The sequence below is a fragment of the Choloepus didactylus genome, chromosome 9, assembly GCF_015220235.1.
Source record: "Choloepus didactylus isolate mChoDid1 chromosome 9, mChoDid1.pri, whole genome shotgun sequence".
NCBI lineage: Eukaryota > Metazoa > Chordata > Mammalia > Pilosa > Megalonychidae > Choloepus > Choloepus didactylus.
The window spans coordinates 69,331,610-69,353,659 of NC_051315.1; the positions used below are offsets into that span (position 1 = coordinate 69,331,610).

At 34.4% G+C, this 22,050-nt stretch overlaps 1 protein-coding gene across 4 annotated transcripts in view; it reads right to left on the minus strand.

Moving 5' to 3' along the window:
• Positions 1-22,050, minus strand: part of ZNF385B (zinc finger protein 385B) — a 449,758-nt gene that overhangs the window by 59,544 nt on the left and 368,164 nt on the right. For all 4 annotated transcript variants that reach the window (XM_037849744.1, XM_037849745.1, XM_037849747.1 and 1 more), the window contains one exon: positions 8,052-8,162. In XM_037849744.1, coding sequence (XP_037705672.1) covers positions 8,052-8,162 — 111 coding nt within the window. The remainder of the gene's footprint in view (positions 1-8,051; positions 8,163-22,050) is intronic.

A 22,050-nucleotide genomic window follows, 5' to 3' on the forward strand; every position in this document is an offset into this window, starting at 1 on the left:
AAATAATAATGTTCATTTAAAAAAAACTTCACTTTTATCCTAGACATCTATTTTTAATGATGAATTTAAAATCAGTTGAAAATTATCCAAATACCCATTTAAAATAAGGTAGTGCTGAGAAAGACTGTAACATTTCTGTCATCTTACAGCACTACTTTGGAAGCCAGAATTTTTAAATTTAATAAGTAACTACTATATGCTTCGAAAAAAAGCTGACTAAACTTTAAGGGCTTTGTTAAACAGCAGCTATTGAGCAAAACTTTTGCACAGTATGTCCCTGCTCCCTATAATCACGCTATATTTCTGTCATGTTGAAGCAAAAAATGTTCATCATTTTGTCAGCTCTGTCTGTGAAGCAGAGAATTACCTTCCCAAGCTCCTGAGATTTATGCTTTTAATTACCTTCTATCTGCTTCACTACCCTCCAAACCTAAGAATCAATATAAATAGTCTTATTTATGGGAAAAATGTAAAATGTTTGACAAAAGCAGGCTATCATTTTTTAGATTTCCATTTGATGCTATCTGACTCCTTCCATCTTCAGCACCTTTTTTCTTGACAGAACAGTTGGTTTTTCAAATTTACAAAATTATTCATTTATCTAATAATTCGTACTGCTTATAGAAGATGTAAACTTTACAAATAGCTTTTCAGTTCCCAACCCAGCAATGAGATTATATCATTGTGGCATTGCTTTATTTAATCTCCCACTGCAGACTTCAGTTTAAGTGTGGGTTTCTCCAACCCCCTCATCATAAAGTCTCTTTTCAATAAGGTCCAAATTCCATGATTTATTTTATTTCTGAATGGGAGACTGCTTTTAGCATAAGTGAAACCTGGTGGGCTAGGGGCCAGTAGTCTTAAAACTCTGCCTCTTACCAGCACCAATTCTTTTAAAAACATAAATCTTATATATACCTACATAATTTATATATATTGTATATAAATAATTTATATTCAATTTTATAACTATAAATATAGTATAAAGTTATATGAATAAAAGGGCTACTATCTCAAGAGCTTTCAAGAAGAGTAGATGTGAAGGAATTCAGTGAAGGAATATGTATGTGTGGGAGAGAGAACAGTTAATGTATAGAATTTAACACGTGTTAGATATTTGTTGGATATATGTGACTGTGCTGATATGAGGAGGGTCAAATATTGGAAGATGAATGCTTAAAGTTTTCCTTGACATATCAGATATGGTAAGGTACCATCAAACATAGTGTGAAATTCGGGAAACACAGTTTGCTGGTTAGAGTTTCAAATAAGAAGCTCAACGTGTTTTCTTTAACTTTCTAGATATTTTATCAAGTGAAGTACCTCTAAATTTAAAGCAATGAATCCAATTGTTAACTTTTAAAAAGTTTAACAAGATATTACCAATGTCTAAGAGGGACAGGGAAAATAGTGAGTTTTTTATACTTTTTGTGTTAGAGAATAAAGGAATGAGGCATGTGATGGTTTAGAAGAGAACACAATTTGACATGGGAAGAGAAGCACTGATAACATGCAGATAGAATTTCTCGAGTTGAAAACCAGCACTGGGTAGTAAATAGCAAAATGCAGAATCCCCTAGAACAATGTTGTATAATGACAGATAGAAAGCTTGATCCTTGAGAAAAACCCAGCTTCGTAGCTGAGTGCATCTTCTGCTTTCGCTGTAAGGGACATCTTCAATATGGTTTCTAACAGAGTTCCTGTTTCATGGCCACTCTGACTTCTCAGAAAAGGGACCACAGCTGCTGCAGGGACTTGCTGTCTCACGGCAGCTGGTAGAGAAGGGAAGCTAGGCTCAGTGGCCAAAGGAGATGGAGGATCAGCCAAGAGCACGTGGAAAGGGAGTTTACTTAGGACCCAAAGTTGGGGGTCCTCCCTAATCTCATGAATTCTAGCATCTTTGCTGGATGTCAGAGAATTCCAGGACTTCTAGCAGAGAGGGCACTAAGGCCTCTTATGTGGCAGATGGTAGATGGGGGCAGCTTATTTATGCAAGATGGATGAGAATTTGTATTGTTTTATTATATTAACTGCTAAATTAGAAAACAGAAAATGGGCATAAAATTAAAGCCCAAAACACATATACAACCCCCCCCCCCCCAATATATATCACAGACCGACCCAGGAGGGTGCAACTTAAGTGACCTTATCCAAATGAAACTTGCTAAGATGACAAGATGCAAAATGCAGAGGGAGGTGGCACTGGGGACATATTAATTACACACCAATTGCAGTCATATGGGAACTGAGGGTGATTACTGAATGACTGTACTTTCTGAAATTTCAGAGAGGTTACAGTAAAGAAGAGAAGACTCATGTCACCCACAGAAATGTTCACGCAAATGGTTGATCAGCCTGCCATTTTAACTTCTAAACAAACCATTAATTTGTGTTAGACTGATTGTACGCAATCAGTCTAACACAAATCAAGGAAATGGCATGAGGGCATCTTCTTATGTCTTTAGACCTGAAGAAACAGAGTGTAACAAAAAGAACTGTGGGTCAAAAATGAGAGATTTTGGATAACCAAAAACCAAAAACCAAACACGTGCGGCAACAACAAATTCACAAAACTTTGAGGTACCACAAAGTAAGATAAAATAAAGAAAATGTGAAGTATAAGTGATTCCAAGTTTATGATGCTATTCAAAAGGTAATACTGTAAATCTGAAAAATCAAATGTGTTAGCTCCAAATAAGTAATGAAAGCCTATGGGACCATATGTAGTGGGCTCATTCAACGGAGAAGAAACCTTCAGGCTTAGAACAACCTCATTCAGTGCTCAACTCAAACCAGGTCAGAAAAGAAAAGGCCAAGAAAAACTAGGGATTGGGGTACTGCACAAATTTGTGCAAATCGCTGGGAATCAGATGGAAAGACACATTATTCCTGGATTGCAATGCCTGCCCCTTGGCAAAGTTAATGGTGTTAATTTGTAAAGATTCATCTGGGAAATGTTTGTGATTAATGCTTGCTCATTTACATAACACTGAATTGTGTAAATAAAGCTGTAGCCTTTTACTTTCCAATAGTGGGGCTCTGCTGAGATGATAAAAGCTGGACAAAGCAGGATATGGGACACTTAAACTAGGTCACATTGAATTTTAATGCACGAGGCCTGCTTTGGTAGATTTTATATGGGTAAAGGAGAACTGCAGAATGCAGACTATTTACTGTGCAAATCTGCCTTCCAGATTTTTCAGCAAACATTTTCTACATCGAAGAGCGATGCCAATTCAGTCTCAGGCTGATTTAGACATGTTATTAAAGAAAATAAGGATGAGCATCTTCTTAATTCTTATATTAAAATGTAAATAGGGTAATTATAAAATAATAAACTCTCCCCCAAATAAAAAATGCTCAGTTTCGGAGCTTGGTTATGCCAACTATAGCACCATTACTAAACACTGAAAACACGTATGTATCACACTTGTGAATCTGCCATCCAGACTTAGTGGCTTTACTGCTGAGAGCTTAAACATGATTCAGAAATTTAATTTCTTTCTCCATTATCAAAGGAGTTTTTGAGTGGTGACAAGGAAATTGATGGTCACATGCTCATGTGTGCACATTTGTCCATGTCTCTAGTAGTAAATATGAAGAAAATGACTGACATTGAATGGAGTTCAAGTCAAAGGTGAACTCCCAGAGCTCTTCTGGGGTGTAGAAAAAAGATTCCTACTGTCCTCTTTCCCCAATGATACAAATAAAAAGCAAAAGTTTTACTCATCCTTTCTGGCTCTTAGTTGTTCCACCTGTAAGTCAGAGAAGTTAATATACCCTGTCCTCCTAACAAAGATGCCATTGAAATGATTTTTAATCCTAGAGCTGGAATGGTCCTCCTCAGAGACCATATAGTGCATTTTAGGTCTTGTTATAGGTAAGAGCTCGTATTTACTACTAGAGACATGGACAAATGTGCACACATGAACATGTGACCATATAGTGCATTTTAAGTCTTGTTATAGATAAGAAAACTGAGGCCCACACTGGTGAAGTGATTTACCAAGCTCAGAATCAGGACCTGAATCCATGTTCAAAGACTTTCAGTCCAATGTTCTACACCATGCTGCCTTGAAGGATGGAAAAATGAAGTACAGAGAAGCAGACCTGGAACATGTTCTAAGAGGATCTATGCAAGGACAAAACTTGGATATTTTCATTCATACTCTTTGCTAGTAAAAGCTGCTGCTGGGCTCTGGAGCCTAGCACAGTGTTTGGTATACAGTAGGAGCTCTATAAATGCTTGGAAAATGAGTCAAGTTATTATGTGAGGCAACATAATATATTAGGAAGAGCTGTGGATTTAGAGGATGGAGATCTGAATTTATGTCCTAGTACTGTCATTTACTGACTCTGAAAATGTATGCAATACCAAAAGACTGGAAACAACCTAAGTGTCCACCAATAAGGGACTAGTTAAATAAACTATGGAACATCCACAAATAGACTACTTGCTTAGTTTTCTATTGCTGCTGTATATGAATTAACCACATACTTACTGGCTGAAAACAACAGAAGTTTATTAGCTTACAGTTCTCAAGGTCAGAAGTCTGACATGGGTTTCACTAGGCTAAAATCAAGGTAACAATTGGGCTCCATTCCCTTCTGGAGGCTCTAGGAGAGAATCTATTTCCTTGTTTTTCCAGCTTCTGGAAGCCTCCCACTTTCCATGGCTTGTGGTCCCCTTCTTCCATCTTCAGAACCAACAAAAGCTGCTCAAGTCCTTCTTACATTGCATCACTATGACTTCCTCTTGCCTCCCTCTTCCAATTTTAAGGACCCTTGGGATTACACTGGACCCACCAGATATATAAGGCCAGGTGATTAGCAACTTGAATTCCACCTGCTACCTTAATTCTCCTTTACCATATTCACAGGTTCCTAGGGCATGAACATCTTTGGCGGGCCTTATTCTGACTACATATCTAAGAATGAGGGTAAACTGTTCTGGTAGGGAAAATTCTCAGGATATACTGTTAGATTAAAAATGCAAGTCAAAATAAAGTGTAAATAGTATGCTACCTTTTAGGGATAAAAGAGCAAAAAAAAAAAAGAATATGTATTAATAGTTGGTAATATTTGCATAAAAAACTTTAGAAAGATAAGCAAAAAATATTAAAGTGGTTAGAAACAGATAAGGAATGGCATGGGGAGTGGGAGGATGGGGAATGGGGTAGAACAAAACTTTTCAATGCATCATTTAAAATTACTTTGATTTTGTATCATGTAAGTACATTACTTATTATTTTTTAATTCAATTCATAATTGCCTCAAAACTCCATTAATCACTTTATTCAAAACCTTTTGTTTTGAAGAGCCTATCATCAGCCCTGTTACTTTTCTCAAATTGCTAACTCTTCTAACAGGAAGATTCTCATTCTTCAGTGGTACTGTAAAATGTTCTCTAACATCACATTTGTGAACTTCATGAAATTCTGTTTTTTATGCAGGATTTTTGCAATTTCACTTTGCAATCTCTTTGCATTGTATTATGAGATGTTTTCAACATCTGCCACTCCTGTGGTACAAATGCTAGTGGTAAAGATAGAGCATGTTTTCAAGTGGGCATTAATTTTGTAAATAGCTAAATAGTTAACATTTTCATCTTATATTCATAAAGTTACACAGACTTTAATCTCCCTATATAACTACAGTTTTGTCTTTTTGCAGAAAGTTATATAAATACAACCATACAGTAAATAGTTTCTGTGTTCAGCTTCTTTCATTTAGCACACTAGTTTAGAGATTCACCAATGTTGTAACATGCATCAGTCCTTTTGATCACTGAAGTAGTATTCCGATGCATAGCTATACTGTAGTTTGTTTATCCATTTACCAGTAGATGAACTTTTGGGTTGTTTCCAGTTTTTGTCAATTATGAATAAAGCTACTATAAATAGCACATATGTATGAACACATGTTTTCGTTCCTCTTGGATTAAATACCTAGAAGTGGGACTGCTGGGTGATATGTGAAATATAGGTATAACTTTATAAAGCTTCTTATAAATTTTACCAAACTATTTTTCAAAGGGGCAGCCGCATTTTGCATTCCTACTAACAGTGTACCAAAGTTTGAGCTGTTCCTGATTTCTGCCCTTTCATATTACCAATTGAATCTTCACTATTCTAATAAGTATACTGGAATCTCACTACAGTTTTTAATCTGCATTTCCTTAATGGCTAGTGATGTTGAGCATCTTTTTTTATGTGCCTATTTGACATTTATATATCTTTGGTATAGTGTTCAAATCTTTTGCCCATATATTACTTATTATTGAGTTTTAAGAGTTATTTATATGTTCTGTTTACAAGTCCTTTTACAGATATGTGTTATGCAAACATTTTCTCCCAGACTGTAGTTTGTCTTTTCATTTTCTTAGCAGTGTAATAGTGCATCTGAAGACCACAGGTTTTTAATTTTTATGAAGTCCAATATATAAATTTTTTATAGTTCATGCTTTTTATTTCCTAAGAAATCTATGACTAATCCAACATCATAATAGATTTTCTTGTGTTTTCTTCTAGAAGTCTTATAGTTTTGGGCTTATAATTAGATCTATGACCCATTTAAATTAATTTTTTATTTTGTGAGAGGTAGGAGTCAAGGTTCTTTTTTTGTGTGTGCATATAAATATATAATTGTTTTAGCATTACATGTTGAAAAGACTAGCCGTTCTCTGTTGAATTGCCTCTGCAACTTTGTTGAATACCAACAGACCATATAGGTGTGTTCTATTTCTGGACTCACTATATTGTTCGGAGTGATTGATGTGTCTTTTCTTTCACAATACCAGTCTCAATTACTGTAGGTTTTATAGTAAGTACTGAAATCAGAAAGTGGGAGTCCTTCAATTTTGTCCTTTCTTAAAAAAATGTTTTGGTTATTATACAGTTCTGCTTTTCTATATACTTTAAGAATCTGCTCGACAAATTTCCACACACAAAAAAGCCTGCATGAATTTATATTGTGCTAGATCTGTAGATCAATTTGGGGAGAACTGACATCCTAACAATATGGTGACTTCAGAAGAATTAACACCATGTATCTCTACTTAACATTTTAATTCTTGAATATGGCCTTAAAAATATTTTATCAGGTACCAAAAATTTTTCTCATTGAAATTGCATTAAATACAAATTTACGAATCATGATGAAACATATCTTTTTCCCAGTACTATATCTTTTATTATGCTTCCTATGCAGAATTATCAAAATATCACTTAAATGGCATATTCAAACAAAGACATTTATTATTTTAGCATTTCCAAAAAAACATTAATCCTACTACATGCTCTTTGGAAAATGACTTCTGGGGTCAAGTAACCCTGGAAATACTGCATATTAGCTGTAGCCTCCAGACTCAGATTTGTATTGATCTTTGGTCTTACCTGGTCAATGATATTCAAAAATATTCTAATATTATTTATTTTTATTTCCTATTATTTTGTTTATACATTTTTAAATTTACTTTCATAAAAGAGATTGATGTGTACCCTTTTCGTGTTATCTTTTTAGCAGAAAGGTTATGCTGGCTATATAAAATAATTTGTGAAGTTTTCTTTCCTTTTCCATGTTCTTGGAAAATATAAATTGCACAGTATATTATTCTCTCATATATTTAACAAGATTCGGCACATACATGAAATGCGCCATTTGATATCAATAGTAACAACATTGGCTTTCTTCAGCATTCAGTGCATTTTAATCTTTTTTCCATATTTTATATTGCATTAAACATTTTTCTCATATTTTCTGCCTTTCAAATATTTTTGACAAGTAAATATAATTGGTGGGATTAAGTGTAAAATGGTAGATGAGACTGATTTCATTGAGAAAGCCTTAATTGTTGATATTAGCCACTGACTCTACTGCTCAAGTTTCTAATGTTGAACTCAAATCTCTTGGAAATTTGGCACACTGAATCAAGTGGGCTATCACTAGAAGTGGCTGCTAGAAAGTATGTAAATATGAAGAGATGTACCTATTCAGACCAATCAGAATTTCAGCTTGACAAACTACACAAGCAATGTAAAGGTGATACTCACATCCGAGTTAAAGCGAAGCTGACAGACATTACAAGAAATAACTTGCTTCTTCTTTGGGGGAATGGACACTCCAAATGTGTGGTTTATGACTGCTTTTTGCACAGGATCCATCTGAAGAAGAAATGATAAAATAGTGAATTTTTATCTACAAAAACTGTGTGCGCAAATAAAAGTAGTTGCATTATTCCTTAAGTTTTAACTTGTAGTTCTCAAACAAGGATAATAAAGAATGTCATGCAATAGTTATGTGCTTGTTTTGGCTCCAGGAATAAAAAATAAAAACAAATAACAAAAACAAAAATCTAGTCAGAAATCATAAAACAAAAAAATCACCACATAGCAAGAGTATTTTATCTATATAAAAAGGCTTGAAAAACCTTAAAAGAATCATAAAATAAGAAAATTTAAGATCCAAAAGTCAGGGTTGAAAAAAATGTTTTACCCATCTGAGGTGATGGTGCTTAATTAAGATCGTCTCAAATGCTCCCAATGACAAATATTAAAGATGAAAAAATAAGTTTCTGAATTTTTGATTATGTCAAAGTCATAAATTACAGGTTGACATCACAGCTCAGAAAATATTGATTTTTATTTTAAAATAAGTTATTACTATTCATGTACTATAGATTGAAATTTGTTCTACTGTAAAAGCATGTCACAACTGTACACTCAAATGCCCATAATAGATTGGTTAATATGCAACCCTTGTTTAAATATTGATCCAGTAAAGTTTTGATTTGTAACCTATAACTTTCTCCCCCTTGGTTTGCATGTACTATACATAGAGAAACATGCAGTGATGAAAGTATTAGACCACAGAAAAAGTATGGCACAAAGCCATTAAAACACTCATAAAAAGAAACACTGCTATCTGCAGAGCCTATAAAAAGAGAGATGCTGCAGTGATTCTCTTGTGTACTCCAGATAATAATCTCCAGCATTAACATCAGACAACTGGCAGTTCAAAAAACAATGCGGATGATGAACAAAGCGTTACTCAGGAACAGATGTAACATGAACAAGGACAGATTTACTAATGCCATCGTCTAGTAAATCTCCTGAAGTCAGAGTTTAGGATTGGATTAGTTGATATTTGATAGAGAGGAGAGATGAATACTATTCCTGATCATGATTATAAGTCAACAAAGTACAAAATTTGCAATTAGAAGAGCTTAAATACATTACAAAGGAGGATGGACTGAAGAATTACAGAACACTGAATAGCCTATTTTCTGATACAAGTTAAAGAGACATAACAGGACAATGTATTCCTACTATAAACAACAGTTATGGTGGTTCCAGACACTTATGATATAGGAATGAAAAATGTTAAGAGGGTTGTTTTCTGCATTGTAGAACTGCCCTGTATCTGGATTGCAGTAATGGTTACAGAAATCTATACATGTCTTAAAATTCATAGAACTATATATTCCCTACCAAAATTCAATTGTATGTATGACAATTTAAAAAGTAAAAAGAAAAAAAATTATTAAGAGTATTATATTTAAGTACTAAAGATAAGATATTTCTGGAAAATCTTGGGATTCATTTTGTTCACGGTCATAATAGATTGTATTAGATTTTTTAAGTGAGAATAAAGGAAGAAACCCTCCACAGGGCAAAGGAAATCTCAAAAGGTCAGAATATAAACCCTAGTTCATCGGTTTACTTTGCTCACAAGTGAAAACACTTAAGTGTTATCCATCCATTTGCAAAACAAGAAACTAGACTTTCTGTTAGTTACTAGGGATGACAAATCAGTTTAGACAGGCTTAAAAAATAACATAGCTTAGTAACTATATTAGCAGGCTGAAAAAATCATACTGTTCTGCAAAGTCAAAAAACAACAGCATTTTATTGAGATGTTTTATGCTCCCAGGCTCTGAAAAATACCTTACAACTGCTGATGTGTGAACTACACAAGATAAAACTATATGAATATTTCCCAAATATACATGAGTTTTCTGTGTAATACTTTCATTATTTTTGTCTTATCTACATACTGTTGTATCACTATTAACTTAATTTTTTTCTTTAAACTGAAATTGATGAGAATGTTTTGGTAATGGATGGGAGTGATGGTAACACAAAATTGTGAATGTAATTAACAGCCCTGTAATATATATCTGAATGTGATTAAAAGAAGAAATTTAGATTTTATATATGGTGACAGAATACAAAATTAAAAAAAAATCCATGGACCTACACTACCAAAAGAGTGAACCCTAAGTTAAACCATGGACAGTTATACATTGTTATAAAAGTACAAAGATAAAAATGTTCTAGGATCAATTGTAACAAATGTTCCACACCAATGCAAGATGTTAATAGGTTGGTATATGGGAATACTGTATTTCATGCATGATTGTTCTGTAAATGCACAACTTCCCTAATAAAGAAAAAAAAAAAGAAAAAGAAAAAAATAAACTTTTAAAAAAATTAAACAAAAAATTCATAAAATCATAGTTTTAATCATATATTCTTTCCTATTACTCATTGCAATCAATATATTGAAAATTAACATTAAAAATGAAACTTTCATCACCCAAAATAAATGTATATGTCACAGTTGTTCCCATACCACAATATGGAAACACTAAGACAACAGATACATCTGACAAAAATCTAGTTTCAAATTTTTAGTTAACCAAGATTCCTATAGGCAGCTCTAACACCATCCCTGAATATAAACATTCCCTTTAGCTTTTTGAAATTGTTAGATGCCTACATAATTTTTCAAATAACTCCTGATACAACTTTATTCTGCTCAAATCTTTTATTTGCACCCCATCAGCCTGAAAACATCTCCTCTGTGTACCCAAGGCTGAGAGCTTGCCCTCCTGTAAGGTGAATTGTGGCTGAGCATATCAAATATAAAGGCAGGTGAGTTCCCAGGGATCCCCTCTCAGAAAAGCAAATTAAGGAGGTTCCTTCTAAATCTCTCACCAGAATTGGCTTCTCTAGTTTACATCCATAATCATAATCATCCTCATAAAATCAACTGAATAAACACAGTCCTTTTACCTCTTCCTTGTCACCTTTATTAACTCTTGCCACCTTTTCCATTCTTTGAACTACTTACCACTAATTATATAAAATGTTCTCCTCCATGTTTCTCACTTGGAACAGATTTTCCTTATTTTCCCTCTGATTTTCTATTTCCTTATATACATTCCTGGAAAAGATCCACTTTTCTTCCTGTCTAAATCTTTTATCCTCCTCTGCTGCTTATTAGGGAATTCTATAATTACATTTCTCATTCAAATATCACTTGGGGGGGACAGGATTTAGCTGAAAGAAGACTTTAAATGACCTGAAAAACAATGTTTCATTTGCCAATTCATTTGATACCTTAAAACAGATACTGTCTAGCTGATGCTTTGAGTATTTGCCATCTGACGGAATAACTACGTATGTCTGAGTCATTTCAGCAGGCTACAGACTTGGCAATAACACAAAGAACATTTTCAGGTAGGTATCTTTTTCTCTAAAGTATAAAGTGATAAAATGCTGAATTTTTGTTTTTAGCTTTCCTATAGTACTCTAAGAGTGAGATAAAAACAATAACTATAATGTTAATGTATATTAACAATTTTTTTCCTCCACTACTGCAATGTCAGTTCTCTGTAATCATAATGCAATATGTGTAACTAAACCAATGATAATCCCTTTTTTCTCAATCACCAATTTTCAGGATGAATAAAACATTCAGGGTGAATAAAAACATTTTTATAAATTCTAAAATATGAGTAATGCAATTTTGTATAGTCAAAAATATGTATCTAAAATCATGATTTCACATGTAGAATATTCAGGTAAGTGATTAAAGGTATTGCAATCACACGACATACTCTCATTTTCAAAGATTCAATTCACATTTCATAGACATTTGATTGTTAAAATGAACAAGCGCTTTCAAAAAACTTTAACTTCAGTGAGGCAAGCAACTAGGGAAATGGGCCTTGAGGACATTATGTTGAGTGAAATAAGCTAGAAATGAAAAGACAAACATCATAATGCCTCACTAATATGGACTAACTATACTGTGCAAACACTGAGAAATGAATCTGAGAGCACAGGTTAGCAGTGGAAGGCTTATTGTAAAGGTTCTTAGATTGTAAGCCCTTATAGCAGTCACATCTATTCCAAAGTGTAATGGTTATTTCTAAATTCTGAGATGCTGAGCTCTTTGTGTATAATCTGGTTGGTCCCTGGAACTTTGGGTACCTGTGTGACACCTGAGACTCAGAACCAGAGTTTGGCAGCTATGAATGTCAGTATTACCTCATACAGCAATTGTTAAAGACGCTGAAAAAAGAGATCAGACTTCAATTAGAGATATGAACAAAATGGACTTGGTTAGGACTAAGGTAAATCAGACTAAAGGGATGATATTGACTATGATTTAAAACTTCAACTTCTGTGTGAGACCAAAGGATGTTTATTTAGTGCAAAATCTGTATTTTCTGTAGCATGCTATATAATTTAAATGTATGGTCAGTAACAACATAATTACATGGAACCTTGAATAGGGGGTGAGATTTGATTGGTTTGTACAGATTAGTGTGAAGTCCTAATGTATCTCAGAGTAATATGGGCAGAGAATAAAAAAGTATTTGCAAAGTCCCCTTGAGGGACTGGGGGAAAATATGGAAATATTAAACTTCCCCATCTGGGGAATGAATTCCTGATATTCTTGCAACCATAGGGGACTACCAATTTAGAAGGCTGAGCCCTCAATTTTGGGGCTTGCCCTTATGAAGCTTGTTATTGCAAAGGAGAGGCTAAGTCTACTTAAAATTGTGCTTAAGAATCACCCCTAGAGAACCTCTTTTTTTGCTCAGATGTGGCCTCTCTCTCACTAAGCCAACTCAGCAGGTGTACTCATTGCCCTCCCCCTGACGTGGGACCTGACTCCCAGGAGTGTAAATCTCCCTGGCAACATGGGACCTGACTCTCAGGGATGAGCCTGGATCCAGCATTGTGGGATTCAGAATGTCTTCTTGACCAAAAGGGGAAAGAGAAATCAAACAAAATAAAGTTTCAGTGACTGAGAGATTTCAAATGGAGTCGAGAGGTCATTCTTATGCATTATATAGATTTCCCTTTTTGGTTTTTAGTATATTAGAATAGCTGGAAGGAAATACCTAAAACTGTTGAACTGCAATTCAATAGCTTTGATTCTTGAAGATGACTGTATAATTATATAGCTTATATAGTGTGACTGTGTGATTTTAAAACCCTTGTGGCTCTGAAATTACTGTCCTCTTGGCTACATGGGATCTGACACCCAGGGGAGTGAATCTCCCAGGCAAAGTGGAATATGACTCTGGGGGAGGAATCTAGACCTGGCATTGTGGGATGGAGAACATCTTCTTGACCAAAAAGGGATGTGAAAAGAAATGAAATAAGTTTCAGTGGCTGAGAGATTCCAAAAGGAGCCGAGAGGTCACTCTGGTGGGCACTCTTATGCACAACAGAGACAACTCTTTTTAGGTTCTAATGAATTGGAATAGTTAGCAGTAAATACCTGAAACTATCAAACTACAACCCAGAACCCATGAATCTTGAAGACGATTGTATAAAAATGTAGCTTATGAGGGGTGACAATGTGATTGGGAAAGCCATATGGACCACACTCCCCTTTGTCCAGTGTATGGATGAATGAGTATAAAAATGGGGGCAAAAAAAAAAAAAAAAAAAAGGCACCCAGTGTTCTTTTTTACTTTAATTGTTCTTTTTCACTTTAATTTTTATTCTAATTATTTTTGTGCGTGTGGTGATGAAAATGTTCAAAAATTAATTTTGGTGATGAATGCACAAGTATATAATGGTACTGTGAACAACTGAATGTATGTTCTGTATGACTGCGTGGTATGTGAATATATCACAATAAAAATGAATTAAAAAAAAAAACAAAAAACCATGTGGCTCACACTCCCTTTATCCAGTGTATGGACAGATGAGTAGAAAATTGGGGACAAAAAGTGAATGAATAATGAGGGGGTATGGGGCCTTTGGGGCACTCTTTTTTCACTTTTATTTTCATTCTTATTTTTTTTTATTTTTGGGGTAATGAAAATGTTCAAAAATAGATTGTGGTGATGAATGCACAACTATATATGATGGTACTGTGAACAACTGATTATATACTTTGGATGGCTGTATGGTATGTGAATATATCTCAATAAAACTGCATAAAAAGACTTTCATAATATATATTTCTTACATGAATAAAATCTTATTAAGTAGTTACATTAAATTATCTCATGCTAGTTTACATTGCATAAGCTCTCTGCTGACCGAGAAAATTATGATTCATTGGTAAATAATACTACAACCTTTTATAGAAGCTTTCTTAAGGGGAAAAAAAAAAAAAAACACAACAAAAACCCTAAACTACCACGCAATTCTAGCTACCAAGATTCCTTACCTGGAGGAATTTATTGGCCCCAAATAAGCCTCTTCTATTCTAAAAAAGTAAAAGTTAGAAGTGGTCATCTGGAATTTTGAAGCTAGCAAGCACAGTTACATGAAATTTTAAAAAATCCACTTGCCTTGCTCTTCTCTGATTAAAAAACCTGAAGTGCTTACTAACTCAAAAGCAGCAAGAGTTAACACTTGCCATTTTTTTCTAATGAAAATCTTGTAGAAATGAAAAGCAAAACCTATTAGTGCAGTTTACTGGTAGGTAATAAAACTAAAAGATGGGGTTGTGGCTGTTACCAGGAATAGAGGAGGTAATTGGAGGCTATGTATGGACAAATTAACTATTTTGTTATAACACTTATAAAACAAATTAATGAAGTTGGCCCTATCATGCCATCTATTGTATTTTCAATATCAAAATAAGAACAAACAGATCTCTTTGGTGTAGTCATCAAAATTAAGGGAACTGTGGGAATCTGTGAATTTTTTCAAAGATCATTATTTTCACTAAGTATACCAAAAAGAAATTCACATCTGTACAGTGTAAGCAATCATATAAAAATAAGCAGCTGCAAGTAAAACCTAGCCACAGGGAAAAGAAACACACTGCAGCACTTCACTAAAGGTAAATGAGTATACTGGGAGAAGAGTCTCCACAATATGGCCAACATGATCAAGAGACTTGACCTGCTACTAGATGACATCTAGAGTCTAGATAATTTTGCTAGATAGAACTTTAGACAGAGAAAGCAGAATTGCAACTTTTCAACAATCCCAACTAATTTTCAAGGGATATGAATAAAATGATTTAACTAGCTATCAAGAGTTGAGAATGGGGTGAACTGAGCACTACCCAATTAAAAACTGAACTGATCACTCAAGAATTATCCAGGGCTTGTTTCTATGTGGTAAAATGGCTGGGTATCTATACTACTCTTGAAAGATGGGGAAATCTCACCTTAAATTCAGCCATCTATTTTAACCGATGTTCTAAAAAGCATTTGGTAAGCTCCTATTAGAGAATATATTAGGTATTACTAGCTTTTCTACTAAACAGAAGTAGAAGCCACGTTTTTGACTTTAAGAAATTTAAAAATTAACCACCCAGGGAACATTTCTAGAGGTTTACTATATTTCAGATATTGTCCCAGATGGGAGATGCCAGAGAGTACATAATTTTAAAAGTCAAAGTGAAAAGGATAATGCAAACTCTAACTGTAGGCTGTGAAAAGAAGTGGTCATTAAGCAATTAATGAGGCATGAGAAGACATGAAAAGGTCTGTTTTCTCTGCCCCTTCTCTACTTTGGTCACTTTTTCCCTTTTCTGATTTTTTCACACTTTCAGAGTTCTGCTTTTAACAGGGCCATCAATGTGTTATCCTCCCCAGATTATTTGCTTTTTAATTCCTTTTTCTACCTGTGTAATAACAATAATAAATACCCTAATAAGAGCTCTTACTATGTGCCAGGAACTGTATTAAGGGGCTATCTCGTGTAGTCTCTACCATCACATGGAGGCAGATACTATTATCTTCCTCTTACAGATGAACAATTAAGAGGCTTTGAAAGGTTCAATAACCTGTCCCCTTGAGTTTGTAGGTGCTGGAGCCAGGAATCAAAGTCAGGCAGGCATCTCCAGAGCCTAAGCTCCTAACTGCCCCCATGCTGTTCTTTCCTAAGGAACACTACACATGGATGATGGCTGTCATGTGTATTACTGCTGTAGGGTGTGGGGTTTTGGAAGAAAGGACAGGTGATCCCAGAGCTTCTGAAGCCCTGAAGGCTGTTGCCTACTCAAAGTATGCATAAGGTCTGCTTAGTGCTTAAGTCAAAGTTTCCTGGAGAAATAAGCCCAGTTTTTCTCTTTGTGGCTGTTCCTAGGATAAGTTCAATTCTATTGTAACTTCAGGGAAGCCATAAATAAAATTGGGGGCTGCACTCCTCTTCCCCATTGTAGTTGCTTGGTTTGTAAACAGGAAAAGAAAAAAAGAAAGAAAAATAAAGTTTCAGGAATACTTAGAGGTTACACATTAGCAGGTGGTGGTCATCATTTGCACCTGTACCAGATTTACTGAAAAGAGGTCGTTGGCTTCTAAGTCCCTTTGACTAAAGGCTCTCTGGAAGTTTGACAAAGCATCAACTTTTAAACTGTTATATTATGGAATTATAGCAGTACAACAAAAAAATGAGTATTTTCATCCCTTCCTTTTTAATATTAGGCTTATGCAAAAGAATGTGACAATAGGACCTCATTAGAACTTCAAATATTCATAAAACAACGCATTTTAAAGTGATAACTGCATCATTGGTGAGCAGTATTTCACTAGGCACTTCAAAAAAAGGTTTCACCTTTTATTAAGTACTCTGACCACATGCACAATTTTAAAATACAGTTTTACTGATGTATATTCACAAGTCATCCAGTGTACAATCATTCAACAGTACCATCATATAGTTGTGCATTCATCACCAGAATCAATTTTTGAACATTTTCCTTATTTCAGAAGAAATAAAAATAAAAGTAAAAAGAACACCTAAAACATTCCATCCCCCTCCATCCCACCCTATTTTTCATGTAATTATGGTGTTTGAATAAATTGACTGTCACATGCACTTTTATTACTGTAATGCTTTCTTTCAAATCCTTGAAAAATTAAATAGAAACAAAACAGATACAATCATAAAAAAGGCAAATTTCTCTAAGATCAAGAAATACAATCTCATATCATTATCAAAATTAGCTCAATCATATAACTTTGTACTATTTTGGATTTCAAATCAGAAGGCTCAATAAAAATAAACCACATGAACCATTACACTGGGATTGCTTGCTACCAAGGGACCTGCATTTTTGCACATGGAGTGTGTAAAAGTTGACACTCGCCCTACTGACACTGCATTCTCCTACCGGAAGCACCCTGACAGGGGTCTAATGAGCACCATCATTGCCACTGAAAGGGAGACAAAGGCACGCTGCTCTTTCACATACTACTGATGAAACCAAGAGTCAAATGTCGGAAAGGAGCTTCCCCCAAGAATCCTCAGCACTTTGCTGAAACCAGCTCTTTGCCTTGTAAACCACAACATCAACGGTGCCCCATTCCACTGGGATACCATTACCCCACCAAAAAGGAAATCAGTCATTCAGAACTGGATAAAGAATACAATACATGCTTCAGAAAATCATAAACAAGTCACATTATATCTAAGTTCCAGATCCAAAAAAGCTACTGTTATATTATTTTATCAAAATGTTGTAGTTTCCTAAGTATTTTGAGGCTGATTGACAATAGGCAGAATCTGACTGCTGCAGAAATTAATGGAACTCGGGGATTTCATCCTTCCCCACTCTTACAGAGTCCCACCTCTTAGGAGTTGAAAAATATAAGTGGAGTCAGCCTAGAGCCACAGCAGCCAGAGTGCAGCACAACGCCTTTCTGAATTTTGAAATATGTGGGAAGTGGCGTATCAGGAAGACACCACTGAACATCCATTTGGTAGTTATGAACATTTTAGAAATTGTTGCTGGTGAAATAATTTCATCCCTTTTTCTTTCCCGGGAGCAGGATATAATGAAACAACAGAGTTTCATTTTGTTTCTGTGGTCTGTTTTATTTTAAATGCATCTAGAAAACTTGATACCTTTCATTCAAATTCCATATTGTTAGGCCCTCTTTGAAAAGTTCTGGAATTCATCAAACAAAAGTTGTATATTCCATTGACAGTGAGGATGAACAGAATAATGAAGAAACATCCTGCATTCCATTTTCCAGTAATTTTTCTGGCAAAATTCCATCTTGGTTTTATTTTTTTGAAGAAGAAAAAGGAACAGTTACAGAATGCATACAGATTTGTGTTTCTGCCATAAAATAATGTCCCCTCTCTGGATCACTCTTACAATAAAAGTTGCAACATTTTTAAAGGTAGTTTCACATTAACTTAAAATACATAGTTTTGTCTTTGGGAATTTTTGTTCCTTCCCAACACATTACACTTTTATGAATGCATGATTTCCAATTTGCTCACATCCTTATTATATTTTCTTGAAAATTTATTCATGTAACAAAAGTTCATTAAGTACTTGTCGTGTACTATTTAGCAACTGCGGTTACATAGGAGAACAAGCCTTCAAAATCCAACATTTTAGTTGGGGAGATAAAACTATATATCTAAACTAATAAATAAGATATCTAGTGGGAAGTAAAGCAGTTATCTTAAAAAAAAAATAAGACATCTACATAGGTGATAAGTACTATAAAAAATAATAAAACAGGAGAATGGGAAAGAAACAATATATTACCAGAGATAATCCCTAAAACATTTTGGTTGCCTTGATACTATTGTGATTCAGATACTTCAACTGACTTCTATTGTTTTTTAAACAAGTACATATTTTGTCTAAGATCTAACAGTTCCTTACAAAGATATTAAAACAAAATAATGCTTTTCATCCTTAACACTTTCAGAATCATAAAGAGGGGTAAGAAAAGCAAAGGCATGGGTAAATTACCATCTTCCTCTGTTTAGTGGAAAACCAATAACACCTTTTGGCAGATTTAAAAAAAAATTGTTCTGAATAGAAGGAATAATTTTTAAGTTCTTTTTCAGACAGTAGATGATTTTTTAGTGGGAGATTTCATAAGGTTACATCTGTGTAACTTACTGCAACTGAAAGTCTAACTCTGACAGAAGATCCTTGTATATAATAAATATGGTCAGTACAAACGTTAGATGTTCCACTTCCTGGGCTGGCTCCACCTGCCTGTGATTTTCCATGCTACCAGGGATCAAGAATGATGCAGCAAAACTGTGGTTATGCCGCTGGGTAATTCAAGAAGCCACATCAAAGAACATTATGAAGAGTCCAGTTTAACAAAAAAGACTTTCAGCTTCTGTCTGCAATGGGCATGGGACTTAACTAAAAGTTCATCACTCATATTTTGTTGTCACCGACACACAGGTATCCAGTAATATTTTCTGTGTTACTGTTTCTATTCGAACTCTAGGTGAGTAAACAAAAGAAATGAACTTCTGTTCCAAATGTGCCCATATTTATCTTACAAAAATGCACTTTCAAAGATCTAACTTGTTAATCAGATATATAAAGACCCAGCCCACCCTCACCCTGTACTCCAAATGCTGCTTTCAATTTAGAGAAAAAGCATTAAGGAAATGAGCTGAATTATGTCTTCTAAGGAAACTTAGTGCTTTTCTTCATGGTTTCCATTCTTGAACATACAAGTGCTTAGACATGATTGGAAACCATTATAGGAGAGGGGAGTGTTTTTCCATCAGGATGCAAAGAAAGTTCTCAATAGGGTTTTCATTTTCTCTTCAAGATGTTCCTAATAACTAAAGTAATTTTTGGCCAACATATGCATACAGCTTTGGAAGCTGATAAGGTAACAAATAGTGCATATGAAATTGTTAATGCCCTTTGAGAGAATATGAGAAAAAATACAAAATTTTCAAGGAAAAATTGAAAACTGCCTGGAATATTTTAGGGAATTATTAAGAATTTAGCTCTCTTGTGAATCTTAATAGCCCGAAGAACAACAAACTGATGGTTTTTGTCTATAGAGAAGTTGGTGCTCTCAAAGAATTTTTACTTTACATTTCTCAGTGAGGTATATTCATGTCTCCAAAAAACCAAACAGCCCAAGCTATACACAGTTAGCAATGAACTATTTCAATGAAAGATAAATACCAACAAAGCTGGTCAGAGTACACTATTCAGACTGATCAAAGTAGGAACTATATTCACCAAGAGAATCTAAAATAAATGGGCTGGGTGTTTCATATGTTATTTAGTAATGTTCTCAGTGTGAAATGAGAACGACATCATTTCAGGAATATGAATTGAAGAATCATTTTTCAATGGATGAGTGAAATGCCAAAAAAGACAGAGATTAATTTGAGAATAGATCATGAGAAATGATTATTCCACAGAACATTTAAAAAGAGATCCATTCTAAAGTTTGGAAGGACAGGTCTAGATTTGAGATGGAAAATAGACTATAGTTCTTAAACTCTTTTGTTCTTTTTAAAATAATGATTTGAAAACAGTCTTCAAGCCCTATCCATGAGATTTAAGTTTCCATAGCCTAAAACTTACAAAAAGAAAAGACTAAGAAATATATATATTTAAGTGTTCTTTATTCTTTATGAGAAAAACAATGTTGTATAAGTAACCAAAGAATACTTCCGGATTCTTACAGATTTTTTTTTTTTTTAATTATTGGTGTAAAAATCTCCAAAATCCAAAAAAGTAAATAAGGATGTGCTAGCCTTTTTTCTGGTACATAAGCTAAAAAATTGTTACAAGGGTTTTCTAAGAGACTACAGAGGGTAATGAGCTTTCTTGATTTAAAAATCAATACACCTCTTGAACAGCAAAATGCATTAACTGACATCTTTTCAAAACAATTCTGTCAAAGTTAAGTTTAAAAGGCTGTTCAGTAACTAATCAGATAAATCCTGAGCTAAGGAAAAACAGGTCCATGACACAAATCAAAAAGATCTAAGATGGAAAGAAAGCCCACCAGACAGGGACAAGTGCAAAAGCAGAAGCCTGGGCCTGTTTGGATGCATTCTTTATTCTGCAAACTGAACTGGAAACAAAGCATTTTTTCCCCAAATGGAGGAAAACACATTTTTTACCCTTGAAGAAACATGACAATCGAGGACTGGCAAGGCTCTTTCCCACAGTCTCAATGCAAGGCTCCAAACCTAAGCATGTTGGGCTTTTACTCCTCAAAACCATGCTCTCATTACACAGTGGTAAAATGTCAGAGATCATTTACATTTTCAAACTTGTTTTTCTCATTTTAGTGTGGCCTTTGTCATGTCTACCCCCTAAATATAATCCTACCTTTGTTGTGTCCCCTCCTTCCTCAGTATAATCCTAACTTGAAATTCCATACAATAAAACACTGAAAACTGAGTTCTGATTAAAGCAGAAGGTCAGGCCCCAGACCTACCAATGTGTAAATCATTTATTTTAGTCCAATTTTCTCATTTCAAGATTAGGAAAGAGATTTGGAGAATTTTAATTACTTACTTGAGACTCCTCAACTCAGACCTGAACTGAGGTCTGCTGCTAGGGTTGCCAGATAAAGCAAATAAAAGTACAAGATGCTCAACTAAAAAACAAATTAATTTTTTGGTAAAAGTATGTGCCAAATATGTCATAGGAAATATTTAGACTAAAGAATTACCTGTTGTTTATCTGAAATTCAACTTTGAGCATCTATACTATATTTTACCTGTCCCCTCTTCCTGACTCCCCTTCAAGGGTGTCACAGCTGTATCAATGTTGATTTCGTCTATTCCCCCATCTCTGTGCAGTCTCACTTTGCCACCCTGATCATTTTGGACTTTAATTAGAAAAGTAGTCCCTTAGTGATTTGTGGACAGGAGATATAAAAAATATTTTATATCATATATTCATGTTTCTATTGCCTTTGTTTATGGAGTTATATGTATATACATTAACTCTTCTCAGTAAAAAATTTATTTAGTTCAAGTTTGTCTCTACATTTATATTATTTAAAACATGCAATGCTGGTAA